Raw genomic sequence first — 23,339 nt, 5'->3', positions numbered from 1 at the left:
GAACCTCGACGTTCCTGCTTTGTCTCGTTTAAAGGCATCACCTCGGTTGCTAATGTTATAGATGATGCTGGTATTGTGCTTCCCTTTTCTCTAGCAGCCACTACAAATGGATTGGGCTCTCATTATCATCCTTTGTGGCGACAAATTACTTCTATGCTTTCGTCTTTTGTTCCGATTCCTCCTTTGAAACTCTAGGACCGGCTTGAAGATTGGACTTTGACTTCTCTAGGGTTCTCTTCTCGTCCTTTGAGGCTATCTCAGATTACTGTACCTGCATTGTATAAAATCCTTTTGCCTCAACCTTGGGTTTTAGAGAGAGGTGATTCTGTTTGGCGAATGCATCGCCCATCCAAGTGGTGGAGGAATGATTAAAGCAACTTTGGGCCTATAAAGTACCGCTTCGGCAACAGGTTTTCTTTTGGCGAGTTCTTTTGGGAGTGTTTCCATCTCGACAACTATTAGCTCATCGACACATTGCTCCTGCACTTTGCCACAGATGTTCTGCTTCTTTGGAGACTATGCCTCACTTGTTTTGGCATTATCCGTGCTCTCGCGAGTTTTTTTTATCTGCTTCGACAACGCCTGCGAGCAAGATTACCATCTCTTCCGGCAACCATGAGAGGGGAGGAAGGTGATCTGAGGTGTGCTGTGGTGAAGATCCACCTAACACTGCTCATCCAGTCTCCTCCTGAAGAAGGTGTGCACCTCTGTATGCTGCTGATAAGAAAGTCTTTCCACGGTTCCTGCCCTGGCATAAGTCCCCGCACCACCATCTTGCAAAGTAGAGCTCTGCACTGTAAATCTGGATCAATAATATTGAGACCCCCTACCTGTGTAAGGAGGATGAGGGTCTCCCAAGCCACCCTGGCTACCCACTCCAGAGAAAGTTTCTGATCGGTCTTCTGAGCTGAATAATGCAGTCCCAAGAACGGCACCAGCATGAACAAACAAACCAGGCCGTGGCCAAGAGGACTTGGTTGACCACCACAACTCTAGAGGCAAGATCCAGCTTGGCTGAGCTCCAAAAAAGAAGCTTCCTTCTGATGCTCTCCAAAACGGGAGCAAACTGCTGCGTGGTAGAAATATCCAAGCCGACCTGGCAGCCCAAATACCTGATAGGCTCACCCCTCTGAACCCAAGTGAATCCTATGTCAAGCCCCCAAACTGGAGTGTCCTCATCACTGATCCAAAAGCCATTGGATTTATGCCAATTTATATGCGTCCCTGCCGCCAAGCAAAATAAATCCAATGCTGTCCTGAAAGAAGTGAGCGTCTGTGGAGTGGCATCCAAGTAAACTGCTGTGTCATCAGCCAACTCACTGTCAAGTAGCTCCTCTTCCCTTCTGATGGGAAGTCTCAGCCCAAAGATGTCAGCTTGAGATCTAACATAGATACTCATAGCTTCGGCCACGAACAAAAAAAGGAAAGGAGCAAGGGGGCATCCCTGACGGACTGATCTTGAAATCTGAAATCTCTCACCCCTTACGCCACCAATAAGTACCTGGCTATGGGCTGATCTGTACAAAGAGGAAACACCTCTGATCCAAGCATCAGTAAAGCCAAAGCGTAGAAGGGTGCCCTCCAAAAAACCCCAATCTACTCTGTCATAAGCTTTCTCAAAATCCAAAAGTAGAATGGCAAGATTCTGGCCACTCTGCATGGGCAGGGAGGGGCAGGGAGGGGGTGGTGCAAGTTGAGAGGGAGAGGAAGGGGCGGGCTGAGAGGCAGGGAGGGGGTGGAGGAGCAGGCTGAGAGGGGGAGGAGAGGCAGAGAGGGGGCGGAAAGGCAGGGAGGGGGCAAAGGAGCAGGCAGGGAGGGGGCGGAGGAGCAGGCTGAGAGGAAAGGAGAGGGAGCGGGCTGGAAGGGGGCGGGCTGAAGCTGAGGAGGAGAAGGGAGGGAGGGGCTGAGGGAGAGGGAGGGGCTAAGGGCAAGGGAGAGAGGGAGGGACAGGCTGAGGGAGAGGGTGCAGCAAGGGAGCGGGGAGGAGCGAGCACCTTATTTTGAGGTTGCTACTCATATAATATAATCAATAAAAGATTTCACCAGAAAAAGGAAGAAGAGGGTATATGAAGTGGGACGGGGCAAATGTGAGAGGTCAGGGATTGGCTGATTTGGGATGTCATATAGTGTGCGTGCGTAAGTATACCGGACCTGAGTGTCAGTGAGTTGTGAGGGGAACCGTCCCTCAAGAAATCTCTGCCAAAAGTCCTTAGAGTTGTTACTAAACAAAATGTTTAGTAGTTCCTCCTTGTTTCGGTGAACGAAATCCAGTTTCTTTGTACGTACCAGTCGGTGATACTCGCTTAGCGTCTCTGGTTCATTCGAAAGACTATTTTTGGTTTTGAATCTGAGCTGACGGCATAAAGCCTTACACTCATTATCGTACCAACTATTACAGGTTATAGTCCCAGGTGGTGGTGGGCGGGTGGAGCGAGTGGTGTGAAGTAAAGCGTGGAGGGCAGCTTCGTGTAGTGAGTGGGTGATCAAGGCAGCGCGGTCCTCTAATAGAGGTATGAAGTCAATATAGGCGAGAAGAACGGCTTGAGTAAATAGGTGAGTGATCACGGTCGAAGCGTATATCATGATAGGTGGAGTAAGAACTCAGTGGGGTGGAGGGTGCTGTGCAACGGGGACTGGAAATGCTAAAGAATAGATAGGTGTGATTAGCCCTTGTAGGAAGAGGTGTTACAGTAAAATCAGTGATGTGAGATGTGAAGGCAGGGGATCCCATGATGTAATCAACAACGCTGGAACCTCCCCCATGTGGAAAGCATGTGAGACCACCTGAGGCGGGGGCCAAGGGAGAGAAAAAGGGTAGGCTAGGAAGAGAGAAAGTGATACTCAAAGAGAGACATAATGAACTGGAAGTGAAATGACTAAGCAATGACAAAATATTCTTGCCCACAGGGGGAAAATGTTGCTGCAATTTGTGTAAGGTGATCAGCCTTGGGCTCTTATGATTAGGACTCTGGTCACTCATATCTGTATTTCTGCGTTTGATCATTGGCAACTTGATCATTGGGATTTCTTTTTTGGCTGCACTGATGGCACTTTGCCTGGCTGCCCTTTTGTCTCCCGCTTGCTTCTTGACTGGAAGCATGTTCTTTCTCATCTAGAATGGAATGGACGGCAATCTTTGCTTGGGAATTCTTTGAGAGCTGAAAGCATTCACTGGTCGAAAGTCTTTTAGCCTCCCTTGGCTTTACAAAAACCTCGACGTTCCTACTTTGTCTCGTTTAAAGGCATCATCTCGGTTGCTGATGTTATAGATGATGCTGGTACTGTGCTCCCCTTTTCTCTAGCAGCCACTACATATGGATTGGGCTCTCATTATCGTCCTTTGTGGCGACAAATTACTTCTATGCTTTTCGCCTTTTGTTCCAATTCCTCCTTTGGAACTCCAGGACCGGCTGGAAGATTGGACTTTGACTTCTCCAGGGTCCTCTTCTCGTCCTTTGAGGCTATCTCAAAATACCTGTACCTGCATTGTATAAAATCCTTTTTCCTCAACCTTGGGTTAAGAGAGACGTGATTCTGTTTGGCGAATGCATCACCAAACGTGGTGGAGGAAAAGATTACAGCAACTTTGGGCCTATAAAGTACTGCTTCGGCAACAGGTTTTCTTTTGGCGAGTTCTTTTGGGAGTGTTTCCATTTGGACAGCTATTAGCTCATCGACACATTGCTCCTACACTTTGCCACATATGTTCTGATTCTTCGGAGACTGTGTCTCACTTGTTTTGGCATTGTCCGTGCTCTCGTGAGTTTTTTTATCTGCTTTGACAGCGCCTGCGAGCGAGACTCATCTCTTCTGTTTGGGAAGTTCTTTTGATTATTTGGGTTTCATCCATCCAGACCGGAGTTTCATCTTTTCTTTGTTTAGGTTCGCTACTGGGCACTATGGACTTTATGGACATATAGGAATTGTAAAGTCTTTGGTGATTCTACTTTCTTTCTGTTTGGCTTTTTTAGGCGTTCTCTGTAGCAATCTTTCTTTGATTGCTTGCAGACCCGCTGCATAGATCATGAGGTCTTTTTGGCATATACTGAAATTTTAGTTGATGTAATTGTAGCACCTTATTTTGAGGTTGCTACTCATATAATATAATCAATCAAAGATTTCACCAAAAAAGAAGAAGAAGAGGGTACATGAAGTGAAACGGGGCAAATGTGAGAGGTCAGGGATTGGCTGATTTGGGATGTCATATAGTGTGCGTGCATAAGTATACCAGACCTGAGTGTCAGTGAGTAGTGAGGGGAACCGTCCCTCAAGAAATCTCCGCCAAAAGTCCTTAGAGTTGTTACCAAACAAAATGTTTAGTAGTTCCTCCTTGATTCGGTGAACGAAATCCAGTTTCCTACGTACCAGTCGGCGATACTCGCTTAGCGTCTCTGGTTCATTCGAAAGACTATTTTTGGTTTTGAATCTGAGCTGATGGCATAAAGCCTTACACTCATCATCGTACCAACTATTACAGGGTATGGTCCCAAGTGGTGGTGGGCGGGTGGAGCGAGTGGTGTGAAGGAAAGCGTGGAGGGCAGCTTCGTGTAGTGAGCGGGTGATCAAGGCAGCGCGGTCCTCTAATAGAGGTATGAAGTCAATATAGGCGAGAAGAACGGCTTGAGTAAATAGATGAGTGATCACGGTCGAAGCGTATATCATGATAGGTAGAGTAAGAACTCAGTGGGGTGGAGGGTGCTGTGCGACGGGGACTGGAAATGCTAAAGAATAGGTAGGTGTGATTAGCCCTTGGAGGAAGAGGTGTTACGGTAAAATCAGTGATGTGAGATGTGAAGGCAAGGGATCCCATGATGTAATCAACAACGCTAGAACCTCCCCCATGTGGAAAGCATGTGAGACCACCTGAGGCGGGCCAAGGGAGAGAAAAAGGATAGGCTAGGAAGAGAGAAAGTGATACTCAAAGAGAGACATAATGAACTGGAAGTGAAATGACTAAGCAATGACAAAATAAGAGTACTCACATGTAGACCAAAGAGCTTGTAGCTTGATACTTGATTCACACTAGACAAGTATAGCTCTTATATAAGAGCATACACACACATATGAACACTTATGCATATGGGATAGCTCCCAATGTGACACGTGGCTTCCATAGGACACACTAGACTAGAACTCACACTAGAACACTCTAGAACACACCAAACTGACTCAACTTGGCTTCGTATTCTAACATAGGTATCACTAATGCCATGTTCTAAATGAAAGATCGTGTTGCAATACCATTACCTTTTCTTGCATTTGAGGAAGTTTTTTTACTTCTTCTAAACGAAGGATTGGATATCATTTATTCTACAGTGCCAGCATTTCGTGACGCCATCGATGTGCCTCTTGTTGTGCGGAAGGCACATAAATCTAGGGAAGAGGTAAAATCCTTTCTTGGGCTAGTTGACTGGTTTTTTACTCTTATTGTATATCAGTGCATAAACGTAACGTCATTGATGCTTAGGCCAATTCTGTGTACAGGTGAGAAAGCAGCTCAAATTAAGGGAGGATGAAAAGCTTCTTCTCTTCAACTTTGGGGGCCAGGTATTTTAGGGTGATTTGGCACTGTCCCCTAGTTCTTGTGAGCTCAAAATAAATCAAGGATGCTGTGTTCTTTTGGATTGATACTTCTCCTCTCTTTTTTATTGATATGTTTAATCTGATGCCTTGCACACCTTAAAAGGATTTTTATGTGCTACTAAAATAGCTGACTGAGTGCAACGTGTTTATAGTCTGCCATGGAAATATGCACTATGCTTCTTTCTATAGAGAGGGATACTGAGACCTACATCTAATTAATGCAGGGTGCTAATTGGTCATTGAAGGAGGATTATCTACCTGCTGGCTGGAAGTGCATGGTTCGTTATTTTTCAATGTTTGGCAAAAGCTGGAAACGGTCACATTATTTTTATGTTCAGATTATGTTTTAATAATTCCCTTCTTAGACTATGATTAGTATTTTTGGTAGGTATGTGCAGCACCAGCAGGACAAGTGTTTCCTTCCAACTTTAAAGCAGTTGAGAGTGATGCTTACACTCCCGATCTTATTGCTGCCAGTGATTGCATGCTTGGTAAGAATAACATTACACATGAACTTCTCTATGTCTCATGTGCATATCACTAAAACTTGAACATATTTCTTAGTGGTTGCAAGAGGCGGCCAGCTTCATGTGTATAGTTTGAGTAGTGGGCAGGACGAGAAACAGCACTGAATGAACCAAGATGGAAAGATAACATATGGTTCAACATAGGGTTAACTATTCGAAGCTTACTTAAAAGAAAATGGCTTTGACATGCTACCAACATGATAAGCTAGGAACATAGCAAGTAAAACCAGCCACCTTGATCACATTGACAGAACACATTCTTCAATTGAATGAAGTCTGATCCTAGTGCTAGACCCATGGCAAGGGAGAAATGTGGGTCAACAAATGTGGTGGATAATAGTTGAGCTAGTGTGTGCTCAAGGCCACTTTCAAACTTTTTTGCTTGAGGGATGTCCTTGGTATGTGTATTGGGAAAGTATTTCAAAGCTCATAACTTTATAAGTGGTAAGAAGGAAAGTAACTCATTTGCCCAAAAGAATAAGGGGAGGCCCTAGCACCTAAGATAGCCAGACCACTTAACTATTTCTTTATGGATGTATGGTTTTTGTGGCCAATCGGCTCAAGTATGAAAGAAACAGTGGAGAGAAAAAACTCAAGGCATAAATACATCATGTAGAGCATGAAAAAATGCCACTCAAAAAGTTTGAGCAAATTAAAACCTTATAAGAACCAAGAGTGTGGCTGAAATGCCACATTATGCCTGTGAGGTCTTAGAAAAGAAAGGGCAACCCCTCCACTCTCTGAGAAAAATCATCCTCTTGGCGGAAGCAGACCTATATGATCCATGCATTGTCGGCCAAATTTCTAATCAAAGTGTACAATATCCGTTCGGTATTGGCCAAGGTATGAGCTGTTGTGGACATGGGTGCCATCAATAGCATCTGTGCGTCTAGCTCTCCAAATGTTCTAGGCAGTGATGCTCACTACAATCTCCCAAGTAGTGTTGACGTGATTGTAAGACATTACAAAGATATGGTGTTGTAGACATAAATTCAACCCTATGGTTGACCAGTAGTACTTGGGTACTATATATACCAAGTACTTGTATTGTTTCATTTGAACATATCTATTGGAGCTTTCTTGTGTGTGCACTCTTGCTCACTTGTGTTCACAACCTGTCTCCACTTTGTTCCTACATTTGGTATCAGAGCGCTTCCGTCTCTAGAGCCCATTCCCGCGCTTGCTTCCAAACTCCCGCAAGCTTGGTGCTCCAGTGTGCGTTCCTAGTTCTCACATTCAGCTCTCCAGCTTTCGTTTGAGGTAGCTCCAATAGTCCAGCGGCGGTTTTTTGACCCTTTGAGGTCCAATTTCAACGTTTTTCGAAATTTCTGATCTGCCTGCATACAAACAAACCTGTCCCGCACCATTTTAGGCGATTTCTTTTTTGCTTTTTTGTCCTTACAGTTGTACGGACGTCTGTATGGATCTGTCTGTATAGTTGCGCGACAATGCTAGGAGTCCGTACGACTTGTCGGAACAAGTCGTACTGTGATTTCGTGTAGTTTTTGGCTGTTTTTCGGCGTTTTTGCTTAGATTTGGATTCTTTTCCGTTCCAGTCTCTTCCGGGTGTGTTCCAACAGCTCCAAGCATCTCCATACTAATCCAGGCTCTTCCCTACACGTGTATTGTATTCAGAAGTACTCCTGACAGCTTCATTCAGCTCCAAACAGCTCACTTCAGCTCCTTTGTCATCTCCAGTTTGCCCACATAGTCAATGGACTGTTTTGCAGGTGGTTCCGACCAAGGTGCGCTTTCAGTAAGTGTTTTGAGCTATGTATTTCGCTTTGAGACTGTTTTTGCAGTCCATACTCTTGCACTCTCAGGTGCATTTGCAAATACACAGATGCTTAGATGCTTGTCTGGGAGAGACTAAAATGAAATCGTATAGTCTTCACAAGCAATTGTAGCTTGAATGAAGAGATGTTTTGATTAGCCTTCTTCTTTAGTGCTAGCCTTTGTCTCGGCGGAGTCTGTCGTTCGCCTCCATAGTACTGACAGAAACTCAATACGTTGAGGAGATGGAGCTCCTAACAAAGAATCAATTGTTCCTAAACACAAAAAGAAGAGTGAGTTTGTGAAGGTAGAGATAGAGGTTGAGCCCAAAAGGTCACGGACATAGTTGGATGACCAATACCCAAAAACATACATGAGTTGAGATACTATACATGCTTCCACCAAGAAACTCAATAGTATGAAGACCTTTGGATACATGGATGCTCAAGTATGTGTGGATTTGTATGTGTGAGAGCATACGTTTATACTATGGCCTACATCCACTGTTGGATGTTGATGACATTAGTAGGGATGTCATAGTCCCTGTTATGCGTGATGGAGTTTTTGGTGGTTTCAACCTTATGAGTGATTATCATGAGATTGAAACTTCACTATGTATTGTGCTTTTAGAGGATGAGTTTGTCATGTTCCTAGATTCATCTAGATATATATGAAATCATCTACATGCTGCAATGCTAACATTCCATGTCTTCAATAATTTATACAATTAATCTGTTCACATGGAATCAAGCAACAAATGAATGCTGGCTTGTAAATCCCATACTGTCCTTTCAATGTCTCAATTTCCTTTCTGTAGCATAAACACAATAATGTCATTTTCATTTTTATACCTTTTCACAGATTGGATTTGTATTATTAACGAGTCTTCTTATACTATGTTTATTTATTGTTGACTCATGCAGGGAAGATAGGTTATGGGACGACTAGCGAAGCATTGGCCTTTAAAGTGCCATTTATATTTGTACGCCGAGATTATTTCAATGAAGAACCCTTTTTGAGGAACATGCTAGAGGTAGATCCTTTCCTGATATTAAATGAGAATTGCATAGAAGCTAGAATTATGTATAGATTTTAAAATCTAGTTCCATTTTCAGTTTTGAATTGATGAACATAAGGTGGAAATGTTGTTAGTATAAGTGCACTCCTTTGCGAGGAGAAGATTCAAACGATGTGCTAGATAGTGATTCCTATGGGGACCTTCAGAGAAAGGGATCGTTAAAAGAAGCTATCTTTTGGCTCACGTTTTCTCAAAGTGTACTATTTTCTATATGTACATGGATTGGCATAGGCACACTAGGAATTAGTTAGCTTAGAACTCAATTAGTAAATACACACCATAGCATAAATTAAATATCATGTCAATTAAATAATGGGAGAACACATAATGATGAACCCCACATAAGAAATGACGTCACATTTGCAGGGTATAAACTTGCTTTTGCATTCACTCACTCACATATTTTAAAGAGAGAGATCATAAATGTATGCTAATAAGATGTTTGCTTCTTCTTTTTTCTTAATGTTTTCTTGATATTAGAGGCATTCAGATGCTAAAGAGATCCTAAATCAGCATTTTTTACTTGCATTCTTTGTTCTTATATAATTGAAACAGTGTCATCAGTGTGGAGTCGAAATGATTCGGCGAGATTTTTTGACTGGACGTTGGTCTCCCTATCTAGAACGAGCATTGAAAATCACACCTTCTTATCCACATCCCTTGAATGGAGGCGAGGTACTTTGCTAAAGCCAGGTGTTCATTCCATTGCAAAGGGATTATGACAGTATGGTAGCAAATAATTTTTCTAGTGGCTTTGTGATGAGCTTTGTAAGAACGACCCATTAGTTGTTTGCTATCTTACATATTGAACATTTAAAAAAAAGGGGGTGTGTTCCAGTGCCCTCTCCTATTTTGTCATTGTATAGTCTATCGCTCCTTTTCTTAGACAAGTCAAATCTTCGAATTTTAGTTCTGAGTCCTCATGGTGTTGCCATGTGGTCATATATTGAGCTGACATCTCTTAGTGAGCATAATTGAAGCAACAGTTGGATAACATCATCCCTGACTCCTTGGAGTTCCTATTGGCTGGCTCCCTGCTTGCTGCCCTCCATGGCTGTTGCACTCCCCCTAGCTAGCCTCGCCAGCCCCTCCATGGCTCTCAATTCTCCTCCATCTTTGCCCTCCTTACAGCTGTCTAGGTCCGAAGAAGTAGGGGATAGGTTGAAGGAGGAGGGAGGTTGAAGAAGGGGGGAGGTTGAAGAAGGAGGGATAGGTTGAAGGAGGAGGGAGGTTGAAGAAGGGGGGAGCTGGAAGGGGGTAGAGGGAGGGCAGCAAGGGAGAGAAGGGAAAGGGACAGCAGGGGTGTGAAGAGGAGAGAAGGAGGGGAGGAGAGAAGGAGGGGGGGAGAGGAGGAGAGGGAAGGGGGGGCGGGGGGAGGTCCAAGCAGCAGCAGTGCGGGGGGGGGGGGCGCGGGAGCAGCAGCGGGGGGGGCGGGGGGAGGGGGCAGTGTAGGCAGCAGCGCCCGGGGGGGGCACCATATGACTAGTAATCCCACACATATCCCAACATACCCCCCCTGAGCAAGTTGCAACATGCCTTGCAACGTGAAGTTGGGGAGCATGTACCAATCTCTAAGCTTTGATCTGGACTACGAATATACATTTGCATCGACACATTTTTCATGTAATCCATAAAGACATTCTGTTTCGTTTTTATTAGATACAATTGTCTTATCAATCACGGGCGTAGGCACAAGGATTGTCCTCCCAGCCAACCTTGGTGGTAGTAAGCTCTCTATATCTTTCGCTACGTGAAGGCTCCTACTTACAAATTCCACCAAGCCCCAAAATTCCCTAGATGGATCTAGTATGCCACATGTCTTCATTCTAAGGTACCTCCTAAATGCATCATTTACCCCTCTCTTGGGATAACATTGAATCATTTGCATTTAATGCATTCAGACCCTTTAGCCTTATATCCACCTAGTCTAGTGCCATATCACCCTCACCAAGGACCTTGACTTTAATTCCTTTCTGATCATTTACGTAAAGCCCAACAGAAGCAGTGTGGGGGGGGGAGGGTAGCGCAGCGGTAGCGCGGGGGGGCAGCGCAGCAGCAGCGTGGGGGGGTGCGGGAGCAGCAGCACGGGAGGGGGTAGCGCAGCAGCAGGGGAAGGGGAGGGGAGGAGAGGGGAAGGGAAGGGGTAGCAGGTAGGGAGGGAGGGGAGGGAGGATGCAGCAAGGAGGGGAGTCGAGGGGAGGGCAGCAGCAGGGGAAGGGGAGGGGAGGAGAGGGGAAGGGAAGGGGTAGCAGGTAGGGAGGGAGGGGAGGGAGGAGGCAGCAGGAGGAGCAGGGAGCAGCAGCAGTTTTTCACCAGGAAGTACATACTTCTTGGGTCACGAACTCTTGAAATTGCTGTGTATACAAGGCCGTGTGTCGCAATTCCTTATGGGTCAAGGGCGAGTGAATCCAGTGTCAACCCTTGTGAACGATGAATTGTACATCCAGCTGCAGGCTGGATCGATAATTGTTTCCTAGTAATTGTGTTTAGATGGTTGTTGTCGACCTGGACCTCCTGGGCGACACATTGAATTGGAGTCCATGATGTAGGCCACTCTTAGAGTCATTGTTTTTGTATTCGTAATGCGCTCTACTGCCCGCTTTTTTATCAGTTATTTCTATCCAGACAGTAGATGGTCTTTGCGACATGTCAGAGTCCTAGAAAACGTTGTCTGTGCCATTCACGATACCATCGTTGATGTCAAGGTTTCCCGAGCATATTTCTATGATCATTCCTGGTTTGAGCAGTAATTCTTTGTGCAGGCCTGCTGATTTCCTGGTGTCTGTCGGTATTGCTATTGTTTTGCTGCAAGTCTTGTGCCTGATATCACTCGCTTTGAGTGTGTGTGGAATGCCCTCCAGGCTTTCAAATACTTTGATGTTGTGATTGTCCTTTGCTTTGTTACTGTAAAACAAGTGTGGGATCTCATTCTTATTTGAAGGTGGCAAATATTGAGTCTTTGGATGTCTTCTTCTGTCTGTGTTCCAGTCCTTATTCTGTTGAGTACCGCCAAGAACGCCGTGTTTTCTTGGCGCATTGGTTGTTCCAGCTCGAAGTATTTGATCTCGCGTCTCCAGAATGACCCCAGCAGATTGGAAGAAGCCTGTCACACTATACAGTAAGCTGCTGCTGCTCCCCGCCTTCCTTGCTGCTGCTCTACCTCCCTTCCCCACCCCTCTCTCCTCCCTCCCCTCAGCCCCCTCCCTCCCCTCTCTTCCCCACCCCCTTTCCCCGCCTCCTCCCCTGCCTTTCCCTGCCCTTTCTTCCTCCCCCCCCGCCCCTTCCTCCGCCCCTACCCCCGTCTCTCCGCCCTTCCAGCCCCCTCTCTCTCAGCCCCTACCCCTGCCTCTACTCTCAGTCCCTACCCCCGCCCCTACCCCGCCTCTACTCCACCCTCTACAGCCCCCTCACCCCGCCTCTACTCTGCCCTCTACAGCCCCCCCTCCCTCAGCCCCTACACCCTCCTACCCTCTCCTCTACCCTCAGCCCCTTCTCCTCTTCTCTACCTCCGCCCCCTTCAGCCCCTCTTCCACCTCCTTTCCCCTGCCCCTATCCTCACCCCTCCTCCCTTTTTCAGCCCTTCTCCTCCCCTCAGCTTCTCCCTGCCTACCCCAGCTCTATCCCTTCCTGTCTCCTCCCTTCAGCCTCTTCCTTCTCCTTCCTTGCAGAATTTTAGTCGGACGGAGTTCAACTGTGTTCGTATCGGCCTTTCCACGCTGATTGACGATGGCTCTGCCTTCAGCCAATCCTCGCCCACTTCCACATGTTGCAAAAACCATCATTTTCTCAAAAGACGAGTTGCAGCAGCTCAAAAAAGATACAGAGCAGGAGAACTCGACTTCGCTCTTTGCTCGCATCCATGGGTCCCACCCTTCCAAGTTAGAGGCCAAGGACTAGATGCTCGCCGCTCTACCTGGAGACCTCGCAAGGCACTTCTCAAATGTTCGTCTGCTTGGGCGAGGTTTCTTCCAAATTGTTTTTGGCTCCTCGGAGGTAGCACGTACAGTGCTTCAGGCTAGTCCGCTAGCACTGGGCTCCAGGAGGATTTTTCTTATCCCTTTTTCACTAGGGTTTGATCCTGTCGAGGAAGACAGCCGGACGATGTTACTCTTATCAGATTTCCAGGCCTTCCTCAGGTGTATCATCGACTGCTACATTACATTGAAGCCGCCTTTGGAGTGGTTACTGAGATCCCTCCTCTCCTTGAGATGCCTACTTTAGTAGCAAAGGCAGTCATGTTCGATGGGGTACCGCGTATTAGGGTCATTGTCTCCAACCCTAACATCTTGGATGACCACATTATGCTTCAGCATCCAGATGGCTCCTTCTTCAGACAAAGAGTCGAGATTGCAGGAAGACAGGATCAGTGGAGGATTTGCAGGACCCTTGGGCACTTTGCCAGAGATTGCCCAAGGAAAAAGAAAAGACCTAAAAGGTCCACGGGTGCACCTCATAGCTTCACCTGACTTGGACCTTCCTCACGACCAACTCCTACTGCTTCACGCGCTGCTAGACCGGCTTCACATCCAGGATCATTAGCCTCTTGTCCTGGTATTTCTACAGCGCGGATAGGACAGTCAGCACGTCCTGCTTCGGTCGTCCCCCGTTGGCTGCCTGTCAGAGTTGGTGAGCCGGTACCTCAGGCTACCATTGACGGGGCCGTGGACCCATCTCTTCAGGCAGGAGACATCCCTGTCTTGGTTCCATGTGCAGATGAGACTGCTCCTGACCCTGTTCAGATATAGGAGCGCTCACCTAGGGAGAACCTTTCTGCAGAGACCCGTGCTTTACTTGAAAACAATGCCAAAGTTGTGGCTGAGGTCATGTAGTTTCATGCCGAGATCATGCAGTGGCACTCCCCTTCTTCTCTTGCACATCTATCTACACCTGACAAAGGTAAGGGGGTTATTGGTTCCACTCCTCCTTCCGCAGGGCTCCTTCGCACTCCTGCACCAGAGGTACTCCTTCGCACTCCTGCGCCAGAGGTACTTCGTAGGAATTCATTTTCAGTTCTGGCAAACTTGGCTGAGTTTGAGGTAGAGGAGGAGTTTGTACCCTCCACGCTGGGGGAGCACATCTTCCAGACATCCGTGGCCAGAGTTTCCCTCTCAGCAGGGGGGTGTGTGCTTTTCCCAGTCAGTTGACTTTCCTCCTCTTGATAGGAGGAATTTTTCGCAGGAGAGGGTTTTCTTCGCTACCAGGTCGGGTAGGATCTTCCATCCGGCCTCCTTCTCTCGCATATGAGGATTGTCAATTGGAACATCCAGGGCCTAGGGGGTGTACCTCACCGCTGCCGCAGGCAGCTGATTTGTAACCAACTTCATCCAGATGTTACTGGGGGACATTCTGATGATTCAGGAACACAAATTGGATGCTAGGGATTATTCCAAGTCGGGTAAGCTTCTTTTAGGCCACACTTTTTGGTCACCCGCCTTGGGCACCCCAGGGGAGGTACTTGCATTTCCGTTTCTTCTTCTATACTCCCCTTGGTGATTGGACACAGGATCATAGTCCCTTCCAGAGCTCAGTGGATTATACTTTTGATTGGTGGGCATAAAGTTGGTATCTTAAACCTTTATGCACCCAATTCTAGAGGGGGTCGTGTTCTTTTTTGGAAGGAACTGCTCTCTTGGTCACATATAGCAGATGCTTGGATTATAGGGGGCGATTTCAACATGGTTGAAATGCCCTCAGACAAAAGGGGTGGTGCCTTCCTTTTTCAGTACAGTGGCATAGATGCTTGGCATGATGATGCTTTTCACACTCAGCCACATTCTCTCCTGTTTTCTTCGTCAAACAGGAGATTGTAGATGCCTATACATGCATGGATTGACAGATTTTATGTGGATGATTGGGCTCTTGACAGAGGTGGTACTGTTTGCATTGCAGCTGGGGTGTCCACTTCGGATCATTTTCCAGTGGTTTTGATGGTCTCAGATCCCCATGTGAGGCGCCGCTCTGCCAGTCTTAGGATTCCAGATTCTTTCTATGCAGAGGAGGGCCTTACAGAGACAGTGTTGAGGACTTGGTTATCTCATTTGCAGGATGGGCAGCTTTCTTCTTCAGACTTAGCCGCCATAGTCCTCTCTGATATCAGTGACTTTTATCTTTCAGTTGCTCGTATAAGAAGGGGTGAGAGCCAGCAGTTGGCGTGAGATAGGTATCCGCCAGCAGTTGGCTGCTCTTCAGAGCGATGAGCAGAAGAGGCCTACAGATGCTTGGATTCAGGAGCACCTTGTTGCAGCAAGGGCTCAGCAGCAGCAGTCACTTTTAGATCAGAGAGCAGAGTATGCCTTTCATGCCACAGAGTCATTTTTGACACAGAAGGGAGGTAGGGTCAACAAGCAGTTCTTCTCTACTCTTGGCCCCAGACATAGTAGGGAGAGTGTCTCACAGCTTGTTGACTTAGGCAGAGTTCTTCAGACACATCCAGAGTCTATCTTGCAGGTTGCCACCGATTTCTATGCTGGGACTCGGGTGAGATGCCAGACTCACTTACAGAGGGCCTCAGATTCCGAAAGGGGGTTGCACGAATTTAGTGTCTCAGTGGAGACCGATTACCTTATTGGGTACCTTGTACAAAATCCTAGCTAAAGCTATCAACCTTTGTCTGCAGCCCTTTCTACCAGATCTTATCCATGATACGCAGACGGGTTTTGTGCATGGCAGGAGCATCTTTAATAACATCTTCTTATTTTGGGAGGCTTCGGATTGGGCCATGCATAATGGCCACAGGCTGGCCATTCTACTCTTGGACTTTGAGAAAGCTTATGACAGGGTAGACTGGGGCTTTCTGGAGGATGAGCTCTTAGGCAGTGAGTTGGCAGATGACACGGCTGTATTTTTGGATGCTACTCCACAGACACTAAATTCATTCAGGACAACATTGGATTTGTTTTGCATTGCGGCAGGTGCACACATTAATTGGAACAAATCCACTGGCTTTTGGATCATTGATGAGAACACTCCAGTCTGGGGGATTGACATAGGGTTTACTTGGATTCAGAGGGGGGTCTCCGTCTCATATCTGGGATGCCAGGTTGGGTTGGGCATCTCTATGGCATAGCAGTTCGCTCCCGTGTTGGAGAGTATCAGGAGGAAACTCATCTTTTGGAGTTCAGCCAGATTTGACCTTGCATCTAGAGTTGTGGTTGTGAACTAGGTATTGTTGGCCACTGCTTGGTTTGTTATCTCATGTTGGTGCAGATCTAGAGGTTGTATCGCTCAGCTCATGAGACCTATCAAGAACTTCCTATGGAGCAGTTTAGATGGCACCTCAGATGTTCTAGCCAGGGTGGCTTGGGAGACCCTCATTCTCCCCACAAGAGAAGGGGGTCTCAATATTATTGACTCGAGCTTGCAGTGTATGGCCTTGCTCTGCAAGTTTGTAGTATGTGGATTGATGCCTGGACAGGAGCCCTAGAAGGATTTTTTCTCACGCAGCATTCAGTCTTGCAGCCCTTCTCATGGGGGAGATTGGTTGCACAATAGCAGATGGATCTTTACTTCAGCCCATCTCAAATCTCCCCCTTCCCCTCTCATGGCTGCTATTCTGAAAGCTTGGGGCTAGTGTCACATTATATGCAGTGGTCTAGATGGGAGAGGGGACCTGCCTCTATTGTAGGTGGTTGGCAGGCCTTTATGAGACTTCTAGAGGATCAGATATTTTTAGTAGTTGGCCACCTCAGAGGGAGTGCACTCAGGATACAGCAGATACAGGCAGCCATTCCGCCAGAGTGGATTGACACAAATGACATGCCGCTTACAGAGTCCACTTGGTGGGGAGCGTTCTTAGGGACGGGCATTCCGTTACAGATCATTGCATTAAATGTTGCACATGAGGATACCGTTGTCTTTGATGTTCAGTCGGGAGGCAGACTTATCAGATCTTCTGATGATATTCTTTTGGAGGTTGCATTTCAGCCTGTCAGGATTCATGGAGTGGGACAGGGATTCACAGTGGTATCTTGACCCTGATCATATTCTTCTTGCGCTGGGGTCTTGGAGACTCTGGCTGTATGGTGGTTCCCCTATTAGGTTCTTGAAGTGGGACCCAGGGGAGTGGGAATGGATTGATGAGGGGCACCGAGAGAAGAGCTGTCCCTTCTTTCGCTACACAATTAGAAAAGCCCGAAGGTTTTAGCTCAGCAGTAGAGGTTGGAGGCCCTCCAGTGCGCCACATTGGGATAGTTTTCAGATTTCCGCAGCTGTGCAGAAGAACTTTTGGCGTAGGTTCTGGAAATCCCTCAAGAATAGAAAGATCACTCTTTTATTTTGGCTTTCTATTCATGGAGGGATTGTAGTGAACCTGTGAAGATCCAGGTTCGGGGCTGACCCTACTTGTCCTTGTTGTCACATGGCAGTTGAGTCAGTACAACATTTCCTTTGGGAGTGCAAACAGGCAAGGTCGATCTGGAAAGGTGTTGCTAGGATTTTCAGCATCTTTCATACAGCACCTTTCTGTATGATGTGGGGTTCAGTGGCTTGGTTATCTCTTACTGGCCCACAAGTGTTTTTCGAGGGACATGATCCAGCTCCAACTTTCATTGTACGGCGACACTCAGTGGAGTCTTGTTCCCTCCAGGATGTTTCCCTCACTCCTTTCAGAGCTGCTCATGCCTCAATAGACACGTCTTGGAAGATTTTGGCTAGCATTGCAGCTTGGCATACTTGCAGAGCCAAGTGTACAGAGGCGACGGAGGGTATCCAGGTTCACCCTTCCCAGACTGTGGTTAATATTTGGACTAACATTGTACACACTCTGATGGCCATTTGGGCGAGCATGCAGGGATCCTCCAGAGCAGACACTGCCAGGAGAGTTAGTTTGAAAGGGATTGAAGAGACATGGTAGCTAGCTAGGAACGGAATGGAAATATGGAAAGCATAATGAAAGGCAAAATGGAAAGGAAGGAAAGTACTAGTGCAAGGCAATAACCAAAATACTCACAATGTATTGATAGCTTGATGTTGACTGATATATTAGACAATAGACAAGTACAATAATATATAGTATGCCACTAGACTCTAGAAAGTCACAATGTCAATGGGATATCTCCCAATATGACACGTGGCATGTCTAGGACTCACTAGACTATAAAACCACTAGTACACTTATTTTTGACTCACTTTGGCTTCATATTCCAACACCCCCCCTCATGAAGACAAGGTGAGAGACTACTGGAATGGAACCAAGAACAGAACATGACAATGACAGTCTAAGGTGAGGGACTATTGGAATGGAACCAAGAACAAAACATGACAATGACGGTCATCAAACTGTGCACCCTATGTAACTCAGAGGTAAAGTATGAGCGTGTTCAGAGGTTGATTCAAGCACTCTCATGGCTTGAGACTCAACATGCTCAGAGGCTCACATTATAGCATGGCTACATGACCAGCTCATAGGTCTAGGAATACACCAACATCATGGAACTCAGCCACGCTTGATAACGAGACCTATCAAAGCCAATACATGGCTCCCACAATACATCCCCCTCTAAACCTATCAAAGGCAATACATGGCTCCCACAGTACATCCCCCCTTGGCTTCATAACAAGACATATTAGGAAGCCACACACCAAAATAGGATAACCAATATATCTTTTTAGAAGGACTATCCAAGGCAGAGGACCTTTAGACTCAATGACAACCAAACACAATACATATCATTTTAGGGGGACTACCCAGGGTAGCGGACCCCAAAATACATCAAGGTGTAGGAATAATAAAAATAGATCTCTTAGGAGTAAGAGATGTCCTCTAAGTAGCCACTGCACGCGTGTGCACATCCCTGCGAGTCGATGACAATGTCGATGAAATACTAGGCATGGATGTCCCAAAATATGTGTTGAGAGTCACCTAAAAATCGATGTAGAGGCCGGAGGTGCTACGAGGACTAGTGGAGTCACTGAATGTGCAAGCCTAGCACCACGGGCAATCAGAGAAGTAATCGAAGAAGCCGGGAAGTAACCGTACCTCACATCAAGATCATTTTTCTTTATCTTCTTGCTGCAAATTAGTGTGGAGTCTACACACCGTTATCGAAGGCGGATGAGGTGTGCAATGTGACAGCTCGAATGGCGAGAAGATAGAGCTTCGTGGGCAATAGGAGGCATGAGCAGCAGGAGCAGCTGCATGGGCAGCTGTAGCTTAGCTTCATGGGCACCAACTGGAGCAGAAAAAGATGGAGGTGGAGATCAAGATAGTGACAGTAGGCTGGAAACTATCATCCCATGAACCCAAGAACAAAATCCGTGCGCAGGAATAATTTTCGTCACTTTTTGCAGGAGCTATATCTTTTCATAGAAAACTCGGATTGTAATGATGTAAAAACGAAAATTATAATACTCAAGGTCCTCTATAACTTTTTTGAAGACACAAAGTCGTGATTCTGCTTTCAGATCTAGATAGAAGCGTCACATTGTCCGCAGGTCACAAAGAGAGCAACAGAAACAGCACCACTCTAGGACGTCTTTGTAGCTGAAGGAAGGAGAAGATCTCACCACCAAGGAAAGGGAAGAGAGGTGGCAGAAGCTCAAGTTGGAGAAGACAACGTTGGAGGAGAATCCCAATGTTGATGAAGCCTTCAATGGAGAGTAGGAAAGGGGAGCTCCTCCAAGAGAAGAGAGGGCAACTTCTCTTTCCGGTCACCCTCTATCTCATGGAGAAGCAAGGAGGAAAGGAAGGGCTAGGAAGGAAGGCTCTTATACCATATGAAGAGACATGGTAGCTAGCTAGGAACGGAATGGAAATATGGAAAGCAATAATGAAAGGCAAAATGGAAAGGAAGGGAAGTACAAGTGCAAGGCAATAACCAAAATACTCACAATGTATTGATAGCTTGATGTTGACTGATATATCAGAAAATAGACAAGTGCAATAATATATAGTGTGCCACTAGACTCTAGAAAGTCACAATGTCTATGGGATATCTCCCAATATGACACGTGGCATGTCTAGGACTCACTAGACTATAAAACCACTAGTACACTCATTTTTACTCACTTTGGCTTCATATTCCAACAGGGATCTCCTTTCTTCTCTGAGTTTCCTTCAGGGTTGAGATGGCATTTTCAGCCTCTGCCTTGGTTCTTTATTAGCTCACTTTGATTTGCTTTTTCCTCATGCATTGCATGATGTACTCCCGCATTTGAGCTTGCTCTCGCGGTTTTCATTCATACATAGTGAAGTAATTTTCTTGAAATGAAAAAAAAGAATGACCCTAGCATCGATGTAATTGTTGCTTGCTCGGCAAAAATCCAGGAGTCCTTCACTGTGATTGCCTGGCAAAGGTCGCCACATAGGATGACGTCCACTCCGTCGAATGGCTTGCCATGGTTGTGCTTTATCTCCCTCATTCGCATGTTTGGCGTGTGGAACATGTTTGCTCCAACCAAAGATATCTTGTCTATCAAAATTGCCTCGACGTCGTTGTATTGTGTTGCCAGTATTTGCAGCTTCTTTGCAGACAAGCCCGTGTATGCTCCAGTCAACAATGGCAGATGCAGTGCGGTATGCAGGGTGCTTCCACCAATTGCCCTCACTGCCTTCCCAGTGTAGGCCAGTAGCAAGACCTTCGGCAAATCAATATTGGACAAGGAGCTAGAAAAGATGCGAAAGGATCTTGAAGATTAGAGAGCGGAACTTGCTCATTTGGTGTTGTTCTTTTCCTTAACATGACCTCTTCCAATATGACTCTTTGCTCAGTGTTCATTTCCCTTAGTTGCTCGTAGTACCTTTCATTTGCTAGAGCCACCTGATTGCATTCACAATGCATGTTGTTGTTTGAAGCCTTCTAGCAAGAGTCCATGTCAAGGCCAAGGTCATAATGCTCTCCCGAAATGCTTATCTTGTTTCTGCTTGTGCTGCTGAGAGTTGTGCTTGTTCTGACATCTTCTGTTTTTGGAACACCTTTGAATTTATTGAACAAATTTCGATGATTGTCAATAAGATGTTGGTATTGGTTGTACATATCTCTCCAACTTTGGGTTTTGTCATCCAAGGCGTGTTCTTTCTTTTGAAATGGCAAGTACAACAGGCAAAGCTCCCTGTGATGGTTTTCTGGGTCTTTCACCAAGTTGTAATTGTTGACACCGAATTATTCTCTCTCTTTTTCTTTTCTTGGTGATTCCTTTTGTGATGGTGTAGTTGCTTACAAATGATGCCAGGCATACGTATGTCTTGTGGGTCTCTTTTGATGAAAACTTTGGCTTGGGCGAGCCTGCTTCTAATAGCGAGTTCGTATTCTGTCTCAGACATCGGTATTCGAAACCATTTGTCATGAGTGTATTGTTTGATGCATCTCCCAAAGCCGCCTTCAATTTCGTTTTTTTTTTTTTTTTGGACGGTGTTGTCCAGCTCGTTGGGAAGGGGCCTCAATATCTTCGTTTGCCGCATGGGTGGTCTTGGGAATCTAAACCTACATTTCTTTTTTGTCCTCCAACAGGTCTCCCTGTGCTTATGCGCTTGCAAGTCCTTTTGACCAAAAGCGAGTTTTTCGTGATGTGCTTCTTGATGAATTGTTCTATGGTGGTGTTGTCACTGTTGTTACAGTCGGGTGCATCGCCCACCCATAGCAAGCCATGGTCATGTTGGCTTCCTCTGTGTTGGAACTCTGACACAAAGAAGAAATCCAATATAGGTCCAAGAATGGTCTCGTCATTGTGCAATAATGTTTTGAAAGCTCTGAACTTGTGCACGTAGTATTGTGTTGTCGTCACAGAGTCTGACTTGGTGAACTCCTGCTCATCGACAACGTCTTGGTCATCACCGCCGGGGTTGCTCCTTCTCTTCAAGTCATGAAGACACCGTTGAAGAGGCTCCCATCGTTTCTGAGGTGTAGAAAAAGTGACAAAGAATGTTGGTAGTCCAAGTTGCCGCACCATGAAAAACAGGTTTCTCTTGAGCCGTGCCTTGTAGTCGGCAAATGTTCTAAGGCGGACAAAGTCATGGAATCTTATTCTGGATTGCAGCAGTTTTTCGATGGTTGTGTCGACTATTGCAGTCCTCGCCTCAAGCTGTCTTCCCTGAAGTTTCCCTTTCCGCAACCGTACCCATGTGGATGATAGGACATGCCGCACCAACATTGAATAGGGATCAAAGAAAAAAGTTAGTATTGCAAAGCAGACCTTTCCTTATCATTGCTGGAGTGTTGTAAAAAAGAGGTATTGACCAAGTCATCACAAGGTGTGTCCAAGACCATGAGTAAAAAGCTGTGTTAGCAGGCGCACATGGAGGGCTAGTAGGAGGCCACTTCTCAGGTGATATCACGGGCAAGAAAATCTTGCAAGCTGGATTATGGTGGCCCACAGTATTAAAAGATGCACACAATTATGCCAAATCATGCTTGTCATGTCAAAGGGATGACAGACCAATGGATAGTGTGACAGAATGCCACATCAGCCCATTCTTCCATTGGGACTTTTTCAAAAGTGGGGATTGGACTTTATTTGACCAATCAAACTTGCAGCCAAATTCTCAGGTAATCAATATATTCTTGGTGCTACTGATTATTGCACTAAATGGGTTGAGGTTGTAGCATTGAAGACATGCAAAGCTAGAACAGTTGCACATTTTTTGTATCACAATATTGTAACCATATTTGGTGTTCCCATTGAGATCGTATCTAACAGAGGGACCCATTTCATTAACAAAACCATTAGAAAAATAGAGGGGAGAAAGAGGATGTAAAAATAAGAGAAAGAGGACAATACATTCACGAAAAGAAAAACAGGAAAAGAGAGGAAGCACGTTCCTCCTAAAAAGTACGTGTCCTAGCATCAGATGATCCTGCTCGGAAGAGGAGGTGTTTTGTGTTTATTGCCCTATAAAAGAGAGAAAATATACCATTTTAAGAAAACTAATTAGTGAAAGGAGGAGTTTGGAGAAGCAACATTCCAAAGGATACAGATTAAGGACATAAAGAGAAGCCTACAAAAGGAGAAAGCACAAAAACAATAGGTAGAGCTTTCATACTCTTGTCTTTCATGATTGTTTTTCACATATTATTTCTTCCTTTAGAGAAAAAAAAGGAAAGGAAAGGAGGAGAGAAAATTTAGAGAAAGGAAGGGAAAGTGAAAGTAGAGGAAGGGAAACAAGAGAAGAGGTAGAAAGAAAGACAAAGAAACCAAACAAACTTGAAATAGAGGGGAAGACAGGAATTCTTACCTTGAGATGGAGAGGGAGTTGTAGCAAGTCTTGTAGGTGCAGAGGGATAATGTAGGAGAGGATGGAGAGGTGGGAGGGGGAGGGAGGAGGCAGAAGTGAGGAGGCAAGGGTTGCAGGTGATTGCGAGGTGAAAGAAAATGGCGAGGGAGGAGAGGGCTCCACATCACTTTTCGCCCGCATCTTTGGGTCACACCCTTCCAGATCACAAGCT

General features: G+C 45.9%; 1 protein-coding gene across 2 annotated transcripts in view; it reads left to right on the top strand.

Moving 5' to 3' along the window:
* LOC147888956 (L-arabinokinase-like) overlaps positions 1-23,339 on the top strand; it is a 284,402-nt gene that overhangs the window by 52,002 nt on the left and 209,061 nt on the right. For both annotated transcript variants that reach the window (XM_087393001.1, XM_087393000.1), the window contains exons 8-13: positions 5,317-5,384; positions 5,485-5,547; positions 5,808-5,861; positions 5,972-6,074; positions 8,807-8,916; positions 9,517-9,636. In XM_087393001.1, the coding sequence (XP_087249127.1) occupies positions 5,317-5,384; positions 5,485-5,547; positions 5,808-5,861; positions 5,972-6,074; positions 8,807-8,916; positions 9,517-9,636 (518 nt within the window). The remainder of the gene's footprint in view (positions 1-5,316; positions 5,385-5,484; positions 5,548-5,807; positions 5,862-5,971; positions 6,075-8,806; positions 8,917-9,516; positions 9,637-23,339) is intronic.

This window comes from Dipteris shenzhenensis, chromosome 21 (genome assembly GCF_047967505.1).
Source record: "Dipteris shenzhenensis isolate YYH24624 ecotype China chromosome 21, Dip_SZ_1.0, whole genome shotgun sequence".
In the NCBI taxonomy this organism is placed as follows: Eukaryota; Viridiplantae; Streptophyta; class Polypodiopsida; order Gleicheniales; family Dipteridaceae; genus Dipteris; species Dipteris shenzhenensis.
Note: the sequence above shows the minus strand (reverse complement) of the source record. Positions and strands in the feature narration are given on the sequence as shown.